The sequence below is a fragment of the Morone saxatilis genome, unplaced genomic scaffold (assembly GCF_004916995.1).
Source record: "Morone saxatilis isolate NCDOM2014 unplaced genomic scaffold, NCSU_SB_2.0 Contig12, whole genome shotgun sequence".
Classification (NCBI taxonomy): Eukaryota; Metazoa; Chordata; class Actinopteri; family Moronidae; genus Morone; species Morone saxatilis.
The window spans coordinates 16,710,874-16,726,861 of record NW_023339674.1 but is presented as its reverse complement, the minus strand read 5'-3'; the positions used below and the strand labels follow the sequence as shown (position 1 = coordinate 16,726,861).

The window sequence follows — 15,988 nt, the reverse complement described above, 5'->3', positions numbered from 1 at the left end:
CTGATAAAACTGAAATACATGATATTGTGCATATTGTGATTTAAATGTCACTCAAATTAAGTTTTTTCAGAATATTACCAATTCATACCAAGCGCCACGTTCTGTGCGGTTGAGTACAATATACAGTTACTAAAGCAAACTAATCCCTGGCAATTAGAGTTAATAGGCACTTTGAAAGTACAGTAGATCATTAGCTGACAGCCATTAATATGCTTTAACTGAATGTCATTGTAATGACACTTTAAGTCAGCCTGTGAAAGTACAGGCACTCCGCTTAATTAGATCCTCTAAACTGGATGGAGAAAGCTGGTTTGTAGGTGGGTCTCCTTACACAGACAGTCAGATGGTGATTTTTCTTTTCTTTTTAGTTTTCAAAAATACAAAATCAGGACATGATACCACTGGAGGTCAATTTTATGTCCCACTCCTGAGAGTTGCACAAAGTGCATTATGCTTTGTAATCAAAACAGAAACTGTATTTTTCTAGGCTAGTTACTAGTTTCTCCTTTGTTTCCTTCCTGCACTGGCAAAGTGCAAACATAGTGTTCAGACAAGTCAGTTCATAAACAAGCCACGGCAAACTACTTGTCTGCACTTCATCTCCTTCTTTTGACCATTAGATTATTAAAATATTGCACAGCAGTTCAAACATTTTGAACTGGCCATGCATGATTTTGTAAATTTCAAAAATATTTCCTGGGTCTTAACAGGCAATTTTTGCAGATAAATATTTGTCGTCTGACCAACAGTCTTATCAGATTTCGTACAGATAGTGTTACTACTATTGCAGTGATCCACATTCCCTAACGTAACAGCATAATTGGAAAAAACAGAGGCGAAACCGAAATTGAAATAACAAAATTACAAAAAAGCCATAATTACAGGATGAAATAACAAAATTCCACATTACCCTAACTGAGCACCTTACCAATTTAACCCCAGCTGAACTAAAGATATCTATATTACTTGGTATATATTTTTTTTAAAACATGAAAAAACATTTCTCTTTCTTTTCCAAAACCACTTTCCTCTTGTTGACAACAACTTCACTTAGGCCACAGTTAAAACATGAGCACACCTCAAAAGATTAACACCACAGAGTTAAATAATACAGACATTGTTTTTAAAGCATAAAATACTTGGGTAAAAACAGGTTTTTGGAAAAAAAAAAGAGCAAAAAAGTAAAATGAATAAGAAACAGTCAATGAACTGCAATCTCTTCTTCTCCCTTGAGCTGCCACAGTGACATCAGGATGTATTTGTGACATCATGCTGATGCTTCTGTGGGAGTGTGCATCATCCCGCTTCAGGGAAAGTCACTTCCATCATAGATTATGGGCTTCTCCATTGTCAGATGGTAGAAGACCTTCTTGGAGATAAAACTGTTGGAAAAAAAAGTCTCTGATCAGAGGACTGCAATCCCATTAACTGAAACGAGACACTGAGGCAAAATAGGAAGCCTGTTTGAAAGCCAAATGTACACACAGACACACACAAACACACACACACAAACATATGCCCAGTAGTGGCAGGAAATGAAGGTAAAAACAGTAAGAGTTAAAACCACTAGGAGGAAGACTCGGGATGCGTGATGTCACATACCGTGAGAAGGAGTTGTCAAAGATGAGTGTGTAGAGGCCGGGGTGTCGCACTTTCAGCTGTCCCTGAATTGTCTCTTTATGGGAACTGCAGCGAGTCAGAGGAATCAGGACCTGAGAGAAGAACAGAAACACTGGTGAGTGGTCTGAAGTGAAACACAATGTACAGGTGAAAGGCTGTGCCAGAGGTTGTCTAATGGCCTCCATGTACTTCCAAAACGGACAGCTGTGGAAACAACGCCCGCGCAGCAGTTCTACTTATACTACTTCCTGGAGTCCACTCGGAGGATGTGTTCCACACATGGTCACAACAAATTGCAGGAACACAGATGTCCACACAGAGCCTTTAGGTCATGTTCTGATAATATACGTCATGCGGACCCTCGCATACTCGTGGACAAAGAAAGTATAATTCCGGCTCAACAAATCTCCCAGTCTATCTATAATTATCTAGGCTTGTGTTTACGACATTTATGGTATCTTACATGACTGTTTATGTTGGACAGCAAGGATCCGATCATCATCAGCATAACTGTAATATATAGGAAATTCCAACACACTTTGAATTAAAGGGGCAGTGTGTACGATTTAGCGGCATCTAGGGGTGTAGTTACAGATTGCAGCTCTCTCGTTTTAACCCTCCCCTTCCAAGTGCAAAGGAGAAACTACAGTTATCTGCGAATTGTGCAAAAAACGTGAAAGGCCCTGTCTACAGCCAGTGTTTGGTTTGTCCCTTCTGGGTTACTGTAGAAACATGGCAGTTCAACATGGCAAACTCCATGGAAGGAGACCTGCCGCATCTGTAGATAAAAACGGCTCATTCTAAGGTAACAAAAGGTAACGATTCCTGTAGTCAGGTGATTATACCCCAATGAAACCATACTTATGAATATTATATTCTATTTCTGACAGTGGATCCTCCTGAATGTTACACACTGGACCTTTAAAAGTAAATTTCAAGTCAAAAGGACATTAGGAAACATTAGGAAATATTGGCAAGATATGGAGGGGATGGGAATATGAGGCGAAAGGTCATAACTCATTGACAACCCCTGACATTTGAAATGCAGGATGTTTACCTCAATCTGCTGAGCAACACTGGCAACCTGCAGTGTTTTTTCTCGGTCGGTGATATTTGAAAGATCAAGCAAATAACCCCAATCTCTGCAGGGAGCGCTCACAAAAGCATGCACAAGCCAGTCCATTGTGTCTGGTAATAACTTTTGAGTTTTCATATAGCTGCAATTTCTAACAATTGAAAAGCATTCACTTCAGCCTTATGATGAACTTTAATTTGAAAGTATGTAACAACCTTGCCCTTGGTTTTTGTCTTTCTTGACTTTTCTACTGGAAGACACACAACGACCGAGTCTCCTACACATTGGCCTTAGAGCATAAACATAAAATGCAAAAAACAAGCACACCCACCTTCGACTGTTCCACCTGAGTATCAGTGGATTCCCTATAAACCACACTAAAGGAGATGCTCTTAGGCTCTGAGGAAAACATCCAGCTGATGGTTGGCCCGCAGTCACCCACAGCAACAGTTATCACACTGTAACAGCTGGACTTGATGAAGAGTTCCCTGGAACCATCGCCAAACTGAGTAATATCATCAATGCTGAGAGGGACAGCCATCCTGCAACGAGAGCCAATTCATTTTAAGAGTGGTGTTAATGAATATCAGTTACTCACTCAGTTACACACATTAACACAACAAGTAAACCAAGGTCAAGACTCACGTGACTTCTCCTGATTTGAGAAGGTTGATTTCTGAATCCTGAACAGTGGGAACATGTTCTTCAGGGTCATCGGGGGTCACATCTCCTGTGCCTCTGCAAAATCCAGAGAGACTAAATGAATAATATTATTATTTTTAATGTATATAACTCTTGAATGGCATAATGATTCATTCAGAACCAAAAGTTGTTCTTCGCTATAATGATTTAACTCCAAAAATGCTAAGTATCCTGGTGCAGCTCACACATTATGTATGCATATTCAAGATCATACCAAAATTTTTACAGATTTTATCCCTTTTACTTTATTTTAAATTTAAGTTGAATCTATGCGGAACTTAATTCATTGTTACCTAATCTTCCTTCCAGTTATTTCATATTTTTGGTGCATAAATTCTAGGATGACAGCAATGCGACAGTACTTCTGCACATGTACATTTCTGTAGAGTTTAATGGTAACACATGAATGCTTTAGTCTCATTCCGCCACCGTCAGCTCTAGTACTATAAACCTGTTGCACTTCTCAATTCTTGCAATACGTTTCTTTTCCTGCTCATCCACGAAAACAAGACGAACAAACCCTAAGTACTATCTGACAACTGGGAGGGGCCAGACCATGTGTGCTGAATCCCCTCAGGGTTCTATAGAGATCCTGTGATTGGGAAATATCAGAAGGTGTTGAAACACAGAAAGCAAACAACTCAAGTTGCATCGACTCTAGAGATTTCAGCATTCAAGCAGAATCAAGTCTGCATTTCTTGTCTTTTTTAAGAGTAGTGTTGGGACATTTACTGCAGGTATGTTCTACAGAATAAAAAAACAAATAAAAAAAATAAAACACTGAATATTAAAGGTCAGTATACAGGCAGAATTGACACACTCGCTCTTTAATTTCCCCTGACCAATTCATGGTGCATTGTTGAAAACACGGAACTAGTTCACTTCTCAATTTCTCACTACTTCCCACCATTGAAAGTTCAAGCAATTGATGTGAAAACAACATCGCAACCTGAAAGAAAGCGTAATTACCTAGCTGCTTTAAGAACAAAACAAGATTTGAAACATTTTTACATTTCTCATAAAACCATTATATTTTGTGTATTTTAAATCATCCAGCACTATATACAGTGTGTATATGTTCACTTCATACATACTGTGTGCAGTTGTCACTGTTCTTAGAGCAATAATTGACCAGAGAAGCCTGGATGTTGATGTGAGGATGTGTGTAACCCAAAGCACTTATGTCTTTAAAACTCTGCAATTTCAGGAGCTCAGCACTAAGCGGTGGTATCTTGTGTTGTGACTGTCTGACCTTCAGCTGAGGAGTCTGACCAAAAGGACAGAGTCACATAATGACTCAGAAATCTGCTCTGTCCCCATATACACTCACATATCCAGTGCTCCTGGAGGCCGTCTGTCTTGCTCTCCCTCAAAGGAGCCTCCTGTGGTCTGGGAGGTGGTATCACTGTCATAGACGCCATTAACTTCCTCTTCTGTGATTATGTCATAAGCTCCATCATCCGATCTGTTGCTGGGGTCTGAAACTGGAAGGAACAAGAATGTATGAATTTAACTATTAGAATAATGTACCCTTTTCTGTTTAGTAGTTTTCTGATTACACAGTAAACACAGTAAACTTAGCCACTACAAAAACAGATGTAAGATTATGCAGCTTTAAAATAAAAGCAAAACATTCGCTGAACAGAAATGTCACCGTCTTCCTCTTTTGTCTATTGAATAAGAATTCAGTGGCAATGGTTTCTGTCCTTGTTCCTCAATATGACGAAGTCAGTCTTTTCACTTCTGCTTCCCAGTTAATTTACAGTAACAAGAACAGGTGGCTGGAGAACTACAGCAATAAATGTTTGGGCCAAGTGTCCAGTTGTCAAGTTAGTGTTTTTCTCCCCAGCTTGCCTCTCACCTGTTACCCTGGGAGTGGGTTTGTATGGGGCTGGTTCAGAAGGTGGCTGAGGTCCAACTCCAGGTGGAGGAGGCTGAATGTCTGAAGGACTCAGCTCTCCCACTGTGAACCTTTCCACCACTGCACTGTGTTGGGTGTAACAGTCCCTGCAGCAGCGCTCCTTCTTCCCACTATGCTTGGTCATCACAAAGTTGTTGCTGCAGTAGTAGCAGAAGATGCGACCACAGAGCCTAAAAAATGATTAATGTATGAAAAAATAAAGGAGATTTCATCCATATTAGACCTACAGTTTTATTTTTTATGTCTTGCATTTTGAGAAAGCCCCATGTAGCAACTTAAAGCCCACCTGCAGTGATGTTTGCGCAGAAACCAGGTGAACTGGCCCTGGCATCCGAGGCAGTTAGTGGCCTCCACTAACCACCAGCGCTCCTCTGCTCGCAGTTTCTGCTCAAACTCTAGAGCGTCTGACTTCTGCCACAGAGTATCTTTGTCCCTGATGTAATGCACAAAAAAGACAAATTCATAGAGGTTTAGTGTCATTCTGCGCTGCTTTAACAAATCTTGGCCTGCGACCGAATTTAAAATGTCGAAAATATTTCCTTCACATGGATGAATTCAACTGTTGCATGTTAAACCATGTAAGGCTCAATATCTCAAAACTGGCTGGCTGTACTGTAAAATAAACTTCACTAACCTTATGATGTTGCCTGTGGTTTACCTGGTATGTTTCCCACTTAATGATCTTTGATGACTGAACACATTTAGGATGTTGTGTACTTGAATTGAACTGTAATTTTTTTAACATGTTGGATATATACCGGAAGTAGCCTCATTTCCCGAAACAATGCCACTGAGAAGAACAATGAAGGCACGAATAATACAAAAGTAGAAATAACAGAAATCATGTGGGCACATCCCAGAGGAGTTGACTGAATCACTGCATTTGTGTTTCATCCCTTGCAGAGTATGAAAGCTTTTGAGGCAACCGTGGTTCCTCAACCCAGTGAAACATGATGCATAAAAGGCTGTTGTTCTATTCAGTAGCATTTCTCTACCACACTTCACCTCTCACGTTGGACTCTCAATATTACTTTTCCTGCTGTCTTCTCTGTCAAAGTCTCTCTGTCAGACCTGTTCTCAGTCTATTATCTCAGCATTCAATGAAGCCTTTTCCCCTGCACCTCAAACCTAATTTCCCCCCATCAATGTCAAGTATAACAACACCAGAGAACTGCTCTTACTGGAAGAACTAATTCAAAATATAGACTCCCCAGTGGGACTATCAAAGAGCAGGCAGCAACCAAACATAACAAGGTGTAGACATCCAAGGATAAAATGAACTTTAACCCTTTTCTTCATTAAGAAATGAAATGCCTGTTGCAATAGACAGCCTTGACGCTGCTGACAGCTGTACTAGAGACAGGGCATACCTTATAAGCTCGATGAGCCGCTCTTCAAGGTTTGTCTTGGTTCTGTTGAGGTCATCGATCTCTGCAGTCATCTTCAGGCACTGACTTTGTTTGTCAGCTTCTGCTGTCTTGAGTTTCTGCTCCAATTCCTCGCTGACCTTCTGCATAGCCACGTGTGCTTCTTCAGCACTGATGGGAATAGGTGCGAGGAAGATTAGTCAGTAGCTCTTTTTTTCATCAAAAGATGAAATTCACAGGTATTACTGGTACATAAACGCACCTGGTTACGGCATCTCTCAGTTGCTGAATCTCGCTCTCACCCTCACGAATGGTTGCTTCTGTCTTTGTGATGTGAGCATCCTTCTCGCCAGTTAGCTGCAAATACTGCTCATTCAAAGCCTTTATAAAACACACACATAAAAATACCCGTCATTTTGTTTCCATAGTTTAAACACTTCTTAAACTGTTCTTAGTACTGTTGAATGAATTCAATAAATTTCAAGTGCTGTGCTACAAAAAAATATTTCTGCTGATGCATTTTGCAATAGAGAACATACTGAAACATGTAATTGAGTAAAATCTGATAACAGCTTTTGAAATAACCCAACCTTAATTAAATCGTATTTAATCATATTATATATATATATCTATAAACACATCAAACCATAGAGCAAAACTTTGACTATTATCTCAAAGCAATTTCATGAGGTATTGATTGGATTAGGATCAGTACACTACAGCGATTTTGCATCTATTCAACCTTCTATAATCAAAGAAAACTGCTCAAGCAATCAAGGTGTCTCATTATAAAAAACTGAAAAAAACATTTTGCATAATCATCTACTGTTAATGAGTGCTAAACAAATAATCTGCCTGTTATTATGTCCCATGTGGTGTGTGGCTTCCTTTTTTCCATTCCTTCTGAAAATCCACTAATGATAAAGGCGTTGGTGCCTGCTCCAGGGTATGTACATATAGGATCTTGCTCGCTACCTATCTACAGTCTTCTCTTAATCATACATCATATTTTTAGACTTGAAAGAGTGGGTACATCACACAATTTTTCTGATGGTGTATTTTTATATAACACTATGTTACAGAACACATTCTCCACCATGTATGTACTTATGTAACCGTGACATCACTGTATTTGATGCTTGAAAGAAACAGACCTCTAGTTCAGACACTTTGGCCTGCAAGCTGGACACATTCTTCTGCTCCTCCTGCAGCTGGGCTTTCACCTTGTCCAGCTGCTCATTCACATTCTGAAATGCAAAAGTAACATAAGAAAATGAAAATAAGAAGAGTGCTCGCCATGCTAGCACCACTGTGAGAATGTACTGAGCTAAATATGCTTACAATGACAATACTAACATGCTGATTTTTGCCACATTCACCTACTTAACTGCTAATTAACACAAAGTACAACTGAGGCTGATGGGAATGTCATTAGATTTGCAAGTACATGGTCATTTGAAATTTGAAATTAAGATTTTGACTGGTGGCACTAGCTGAAAAGTCAGGGATCACCAACGTTATCAGGTTTAATCCTCTGGGGACCATGCATGTCTGAACAAAATTTCTTGGCAATCCAGCCAATACTATACGATATACAATATTTCAGGCTGGACCAAAGTGGTGGAATGCCATCCCAAGAGGTAACTTGGATATTCTGACACACATTACCCCATTTACACCTTTATCTGGACACGTTATGTGTATAAGGAAACGCATTGGTATCAGAATGGGATTAGTTTCAGCTGGGCCACATTTGGAGGTGGTCAGTCTGGGATTGTGAGCGGATCTCAGCCAAATGCAAATGCAATTCTTACAGCACGACCACATTCTTAAGACACAAATCAGCCCAACAAGTTCGAAGGTCCCCTAACTCCACTTCTGTTTGCTATCTTCAGCAAGCCTTGTAAAAGGTACAAACGTCCCTCACAAAAAATTATTTAAAAATGATGACGTCCATTCGTGGCATTGCTTGCCTTGGTCTGGCACACACCAAGACTATTAACAAGTCAGCCAGTGCCATCTCACTAATTTGCATATTGAGTTCACAGTGTGGGAACAATCGAGATCGAAAATCGAAAACCGCATTTTATTACCAGTTTAAATGCCAAGTATCGGATGTCATTTTATGTTATGTTAATCCCAGGTGTAAATGGGGCCAATAAACTAAGAACTGCAGTGCGAAGAATCAGTAGAACCAAAATAAGTGTAATACGAGACATGATTAACAGATTCTGACTCACCTTCACCTGGACCTGATAATTCATGCTTTCTGAACTCATTTGGAACTTGACAGCCTCCACCTCCTCTCGGCTGGAGTCCTTAGCATTCTTCATTTGGGACTTGGCCTTTTCCAGCTTCTCCTGGAGCTCCTTGATAGTCTCTGGAAGTTCCTCCTTCTGTGTCAGCTCCTCTCTTAGTTTGGTATTCTCCAGCCGTAGTTCTGCCATGCTGTCTACTATTCGCTCCACCTCTTTCTCCAGCTCTTCGATCCTGGCAGTGTCGCCTTCCCAATGCTCTCTGGCCTCCTCCTTCTCTGCACCTAGCTTACAGATGGTCATCCCCAGCTCCGCCATCTCTGTGTTTGCCCTGTGTAGACCCTCACGTATCTCGCTGTTCTCTGAGGCCAGTCTGTCATTTTCTGCCTTGAGGGTGGACAACTCTTCTCGGATGGCAGCCGCAGAGATAGCCAATTCGGCATGGGCAGCTACTTCTCTGTCACGCTGTTCAATCAGCGCCTCTTCTTTCTTTTTGCACTCCATAAGCTCTGTTATATGCCTCTGATTCAGTGCCTCTGTCTGGGCTTTAAGCTGCTCGGTCAGAGTCCTGAACTCATCCCTTTGAGCCTCCGTCACCTCCAGCTGTGCTTGTGATTTTAACTTTTCCTCCTCAGACCTCTTTACCTGCACCTTGAGATCCAGGATATCTGCCTGGAGTCTGGACACGTCTTTCATGCTCACCTCCAACTGGCCCTCAACCACAGTCAGTTTGCTTGTCACCTCCTGGCTCTCCTTTGCTTGGACCGCACTCCTCTCCAGCTGAGATTTCTCCATTTCCTGCTTTTGAGACGTAACCCTTTCAATCACCTCTGTCTGTTTAGCACAGGTTGCTTCTGCAGCAGCTTTGGCAATCTCCAGCTCCTTCTCCCTGGCCTCCAGAGTGTTTAACCTGGACTGCAGCTCAACAAGGTTCTTCTCTTTACTGTCTAACTGGGCCTCTTTGGCTTGGAGCTGTTCTTGAAGGCTTGCTTCATTCTTGCGCGAAGCTCCTAAGTTCTTCTCCAGCTCTCCGATTTGCCCGTGAACACTCTTCAGGTCAGCTTGCATGCGGCTGAGAGCTGCTTTCACGGTGTCCTGCTCCTCTCTCAAACTCTGGTTCTCTTGCTCCAGCCGCTTTGATGTGGCTTCTGACAGCTGTGCAGCCATGGTGGCTCGCTGCAGACTCTCATCCAGCTTGCGGTTCTCCTCACGCAGGTGCTTCTCTTTTTCATCCACTGTCATCTTGGTATCATCGAGCTGTCCTCGAAGCTGTTTCTCAGAAGCCCGTAGAGCTGCTAATTCAGCTTCAAGAAGCGCTCTGTTGTCTGCCATCTCCTTCTTCAGCTCCTTATTTTTCTTCACCGTAGTCAGCAGTTTCTCATTTAGGTCCATTAGATTGCCACACTGCGTCTTGTAGTCTTCTATCTTTGTGGCTTGTTCTTTGACGTTACCCTCCAGCTCAACAAGGTTAGTGGTCAGTTTTTCTGTCTGTTTGGTCAGGCTTTGGTTCTTGGCTTCTAGCTTTTGTAGTGTCTTACAGCTTGAGGTAAGCTCTGTCTCTTTCCTTTTTAGCTGCTCCTTAAGAGCAGTGACTTCTGTTTCTAAAGACTCTTTTAAGCCACCAACATTCTTCTGCATTTCATCTTTATCTTGGCTGGCCCTGCTCTTCACCTCCTCCAACTCTTTCTCCTTCTCCTCTAGAGATTTTTGGAGGTCCTGCAGCTGCATTTGTAGATTGCTTGCCTCCTTTTCTCTCACTGTCAAGGCCCCCTGCAGCTTATCAAGGGCACTGCACTGTTCCTCCACTTTCGCCTCCAACTTGGTCTTCTCCTCAGACGCAGATGCAACTAATGCTCCGAGTTGTGTTTCACCATCCTTTGCAGCTGCCTCTTTGACTCTCAACTCCTCCTCTAGCCTCTCTGCTTGTCTCTTCTTTTCCTCTACCTCAGCTACAGCTTCCATCTTCCCTTTCTCTGCTTCTTTCAATCTGTCCAGCAACTCGTGTATCTTTTGAGCTGAATCAAAGTAACTGGCTGCCTGCTGGCCTTTCTCATTCAGAACCCCATCCAACTTGGCCAGAAGCTCTATGTTTTTTCCCTCAGCAGCTGCCAGTTTTTCCTGAAGCAGTTGTTGTTCAGCCTCCCTGGCTTTTTCCCCATTTCTGAGTGCTTCCACCTCTCTAGAAAGAACCTCCTCGCTTCTCTGTAGAGCCTTGAGTTCTCCCTGCAAGCCCTGCTGCTGCTCTTGGGCAGCAAGGGAAACATCCAGCTGCCTCTGGAGCGCCTCAACTACCCCCCTGAGCTCAGTAGCCTCCTCGCCCAGCTGCTGCAACTTATCTAGGAGCTCTCGCTGCTTTAACTCTGACTGGTCCAGCTCCAAGCGAAGGTCTTCAACTGTGCTGGTATCTTCAGTGCAGGCAGGCAGAGACTCATTTAGGTCATTCAGCAGACCCTGACCATAGTCAGGGCTAGATGGAAACTCAGGTGCTTGCTGGATGGTTGTGAGGGAAACCAAAGGAGAAGGGAAGGAACAGAGGTACAGTGATGAATATTCTACAGTTCTGAAAAATGACAGGATGTTATTTCAGATGTATGTCAGTTACCTGGGAGTAGGTGCTGGCAAGACTGTTAATACTGGAACTGCGACTGGGTGGTTTCCACATGTGGCCAGGTGAGTTTGCACTTCCCAGTGTCCTTCTGTTGATTAAAAGAGAAATGTTAGCTGCATTCAGACACACCTGTTTCTGTAATAATTTCTGGACGCTTATTTAGACATTTTCGTAGCTTTTATCTGCTATGCATGTTATGTTGATGATATGCTTTGTTACCTTGCAAAAGTAGGCCAGGAGGCATCAAGATCATGTCCTCTGGAAGCCACATCAAACTGGACCTCATTGAGTTCATACAGGTGACTGATTATGTCAACACTAAGGTGGGGCTTCAAGAAGGGGCTTCTTGCATAGTACCAGTCACTACGGGAAGAGAAATTAAGAAGAAGTTACAATAGGAAACAGAACAACTGGAAACAATCATAGTGGTTGAAAAAGGAAGTTTTGATTAATATTTTGACTCTAGAAATGATCTAAACCAGGAAATTCAGACATTTCTCAAAACAAGCCACGTTGCATAGCTTAGAGAGTAAATTGTTTATGGCTGACAGCTTTTTGCCTCTTTAAGATAAAGATTTGTCCTTGTAATGGTGTATTTCTCTGCTTGGTACAACACATACCTATTCTGAACTAAGTAAGTCAACTTAATTCTTCTTAGTTAGACTGTTGTTCATATTCAACTACTAAACTTCAGAAGCACTAGTTCCATTTAAAAGAAAGGGAAATGATGAAGTAAAACACCAACATTCGGTTTTTGCAAATAAGGAAGTGACATATACACCAGTTTCCATTTTTCTAATCAGTTTTTCTTGCACTTCAACAAAAGTCATCCATTCTTCGTAAATAAAAGAAGAGTTTTACCTGGTGACTCTCTGGTTCATCAGGCACTGCTGCAGGGTGTCAGCCAAACGCTGATGTACCAGGGAGTAACGGATAAACGCTCGCCCTTTCCCCAGAGATGTTTTCAGCTATCAAAGCAAAAGAAGACATGGTTAAACACAGAGCTTTTAACCAGTGTTGACTTCATATGCGTTACACTTTTATCATTTCTATTCTATAAAATTAAAAAGAAAAAATTATTTCTCATTCTCAGTAACAACAACGAAATTCTTCACACCTCAGCGATGGATTTGACAAAGCGGATCCCATCATTGGCTCCTTTGATCTTAGCCAAACAGTCATTGAAGTAATCCCAATAATCCTTCTTTGTACCAAGAAATGTGGTCTTCTCCTTCTGGTCAAACTGAAAGATAGATATATAGATATAGTTGCAACAAAGAACCTGTTGAACATGGATTTTTTTAGGCCTGTGTTTTATTTAGGAATCATTAATTATTTATTTATTCACATGTTCCTTGAGTAATTTGGATTCACTGCGTCATGTGTGGCAATATAAGCAAAATCACACCTGGAGCAGGTACTCCAGTTTGTAGGAGAATTTGTGCAGGTTGGTACTGTCATCAGTGATTGGCTCCCCACTTTCCCTGTACTCCCTTGCAAGCTCTGCAACAGCCTCTGAAATTCACATAGTTCAAAAATGAAAAAAAGATCAGGGATGATTTAAACTGGATTCATACAAACAGGTGGATGGTAGATTCCCTGTGGGAAACACATTTAAAAGGCAAAAGACACATGCTTCTTAAAGATACACACATAATATAAAAATGTGTTTTAGGCTAAAAAAAATTGAACAGCTAGTCTTCATTGAAGAAGAAGCAGGAAGGCAAACGAAAAATTGTTATCCTCTTAGAAATTACCAAAAGTCACATGGCCTAAAAAAAAAAAAAAAAGACATATAAAACTATACACTGTATGGCTGTACTATTTTCACATCTTGGTGCATTTTGGTTACACATTCACACACAAACACCCCCTACATTTTTTTGAAACCCCACCCTCTCCAAGCACAGCTAGTCTGAAAATCAACCACTTGCCTCGTATCCATCGCAAAAACTGGAAGGACACCTGTGATGGGTGCACTCTCAGTACGCACTTTCTGTCTCGTTGCATGCTGACAGAAGCTTCCACCACACCCTTACTATGGGAATGTGTGGTCGGATGCACGTTTTCCCAAATGATTTGATGAGCAGGAGAGGTCAGGTAGCTCCAGATGTAAAGACTGTACTTAGACTTGACACTGAAACTAAGGTTATGACATGATGGCAAACCTTTCTATCTCTCCTTTCTCTTCTCTTCAGTCACACTATGTCAGCCAACAACTGCCTGCAGCCAATCTATTCACACACACTCACACGAACAGGCGCACACACATAAAGCTGGCGTACCATGCAGATCTCGGATAATCCTCTGGAGTTGGCTCTCCCCGACAGTAGCCCCAACAGCCATGGCCCCACTGCTCTCTCCCTGGCAACCAGGGGTCACGGGGTCACATCCAGTCTGCTGAATCAGAGAATCAGAAGCAGTCAGGAACAAAAGATTGACATGAATGCTCCAACATACTGTACTCTCTTGTGGCCAATCATGGGCACACGTGATACACATAGAGATGCTACACATTAATGAGAGTTCCCATAATGAGTACATTGCCGAATTCTGTGCAGAAAATGTACAGGCCTGAAAGTCAGTCTGACAGGGATATAATGGTCTGTCACATATACAACTTGATCTGATACTGTATAATCTGTAGAATAAAAAAAATGTCACTTTATACATTCTGAAGTTCTGACAACCAGGTACTGTTCAACTGTGACCTTTTATTAATATCAGTCAAACTACGCATCTGTTTTGGTAACATTCGATGACACACTCCTAAACACATAAAAATAATTACATGCTTATGCAACAACAAAGTCCATTAATGATTTATTGAGGGAAGTTTTTTCTTTACACTTTGATCACTGTAGGAGCAACAAAAGAGTCATTAGGTAAGGAAAAATACCTAATGGTTCTTGCAAAATACTGGTTAAAACTAGACTAACCCACTCTTATCATTTAGTACTTAGTACTTGTTATTCTTCAAGAAAATGTACTTCAATAATGCAGAACCAAAAGAAAAGAGACATGTTACAAAATGTACAATTCCCATGCTTTTACATAACCACACAGTGAAATTCAGTACATTAAACCATATATTAGATTATAAGTCTGTATGTGACATGTACAGAATCTCCTGTATAAGCGGTAAGAACAGCTTGTGGACCCAATACACTATCCGTGCAACAAGACCTCATTACTAAGGAGAACATTTCCACCCCAATGTTCATAAAACGCCATCACCACAAGTTCTGGCTACAAAAATGACCAGTTAAGTTCAGTAATACCTCTCTGATACAGTGTTTATAACACACACTGTTTATAACAAACACTGAGGTAGTACTGCACGTATTCCTGGCCATCGTGTAAGTGTTACTGTTTTCCTGTAACCTCCTCCTGTTGGTTAGCTATGAGGAACTAGACAAAGCACACAATGAGTATGCCAGATAACACCTATGACATTAAGAAAGTGTCCATACTGTTGCGGTGTGCGACCAGCCACAACCTATATATTAATACACAGGCATTAACACTGTGGTAACGTTATTAAAACAACTTTATGAGTTGACGGACGTCAGACTGGCTAACGGCTAACTAGGTTAACGTTTGTTGGGGTTTTAAGCCTAAACAGTTTGAAAAAACCCCAAGAATAGTTTTACAACACTTACTATCAGCTCTTACAGCGCTAAAATTACCTTTCTAACATCGAAGACGACAGACAAGAGCACACAGCCGCCAGCTCAAGCTTTTAAAGCTCTTTTTTTGTGTGTTTTTGTAGCTGTCTCAGTGACGTTATATTTAGCTTTGACACGGTGATCCTTTGACAGACATTTTGAAAATAACCTTGACATCACCGATAAGCAGTAACTTGCATCATCTAACGTGTTTCTAGGTAGTTGCTGGTGAAACAATATGAAAAGAATAATAACTTTGACATACTTTTACAGATATGGCTCAAGTCCATAACAACCCAGGTCGTTTGTGTGTACATACGAACTTGTTTAAAGTGTCGTGATTGATACTGTGCGGTCCAATGACACAGCGACATGTAGCCGACGGTCCAATGGCTACGTGGTTGGTAGGCAGGACTCTGAAACTGCATGTTTGGTTGTCACAGCAGAGTAAACAGAGGTGTCATGTGATCAACGACATATAACGTTATTTAATACTTGCCACACTTTTCATGGAGGCTCTAATGAAAAGATGCTATTGGTTGCAGTAATGTGGAATGTAAGAGCCAAAGCTTGACCCATAGTAAGGACGAAAACGTCCGGACATCTCCGCCTCTGCTCCATTAATTTTGACCCTTTTTTTTTTGTGCCTGAACATTATCAAAGTGCAACTTTAAATTGCTGGAGTACCCCTTTAAAGTCAAATTTCCAAAGTCTGATTACAGGTGGCAGTACAAGTACAAATACAAAAACATATACACTACCAGTCAAAAGT

General features: G+C 41.3%; 1 protein-coding gene across 4 annotated transcripts; it reads right to left on the bottom strand.

Moving 5' to 3' along the window:
• Nucleotides 1-361: 361 nt before the first annotated feature.
• fyco1a (FYVE and coiled-coil domain autophagy adaptor 1a) lies at nt 362-15,566 on the bottom strand. Of its 4 annotated transcripts, none has more exons than XM_035652856.1 (18): nt 15,482-15,566; nt 13,834-13,948; nt 12,957-13,063; nt 12,666-12,791; nt 12,410-12,516; nt 11,768-11,911; nt 11,543-11,636; nt 8,926-11,430; nt 7,840-7,932; nt 6,948-7,066; nt 6,689-6,856; nt 5,605-5,751; nt 5,259-5,488; nt 4,728-4,881; nt 3,341-3,433; nt 3,027-3,237; nt 1,603-1,712; nt 362-1,382 (listed from the first exon to the last, which is right to left on the bottom strand). In XM_035652856.1, exons 2-18 carry the CDS (start codon nt 13,892-13,894, stop codon nt 1,307-1,309), a joined length of 4,545 nt encoding a protein of 1,514 aa, XP_035508749.1. In that variant the 5' UTR covers nt 13,895-13,948; nt 15,482-15,566; the 3' UTR covers nt 362-1,306. The 4 variants fall into 4 exon arrangements, with proteins under 4 accessions (XP_035508749.1, XP_035508751.1, XP_035508750.1 ...); XM_035652858.1 differs by having other exon boundaries at nt 1,307-1,382; nt 13,834-13,945; nt 15,482-15,541; XM_035652857.1 differs by lacking the exon at nt 15,482-15,566 and adding an exon at nt 15,238-15,438 and having other exon boundaries at nt 1,307-1,382.
• Between the last annotated feature and the right edge of the window lie 422 nt (nt 15,567-15,988).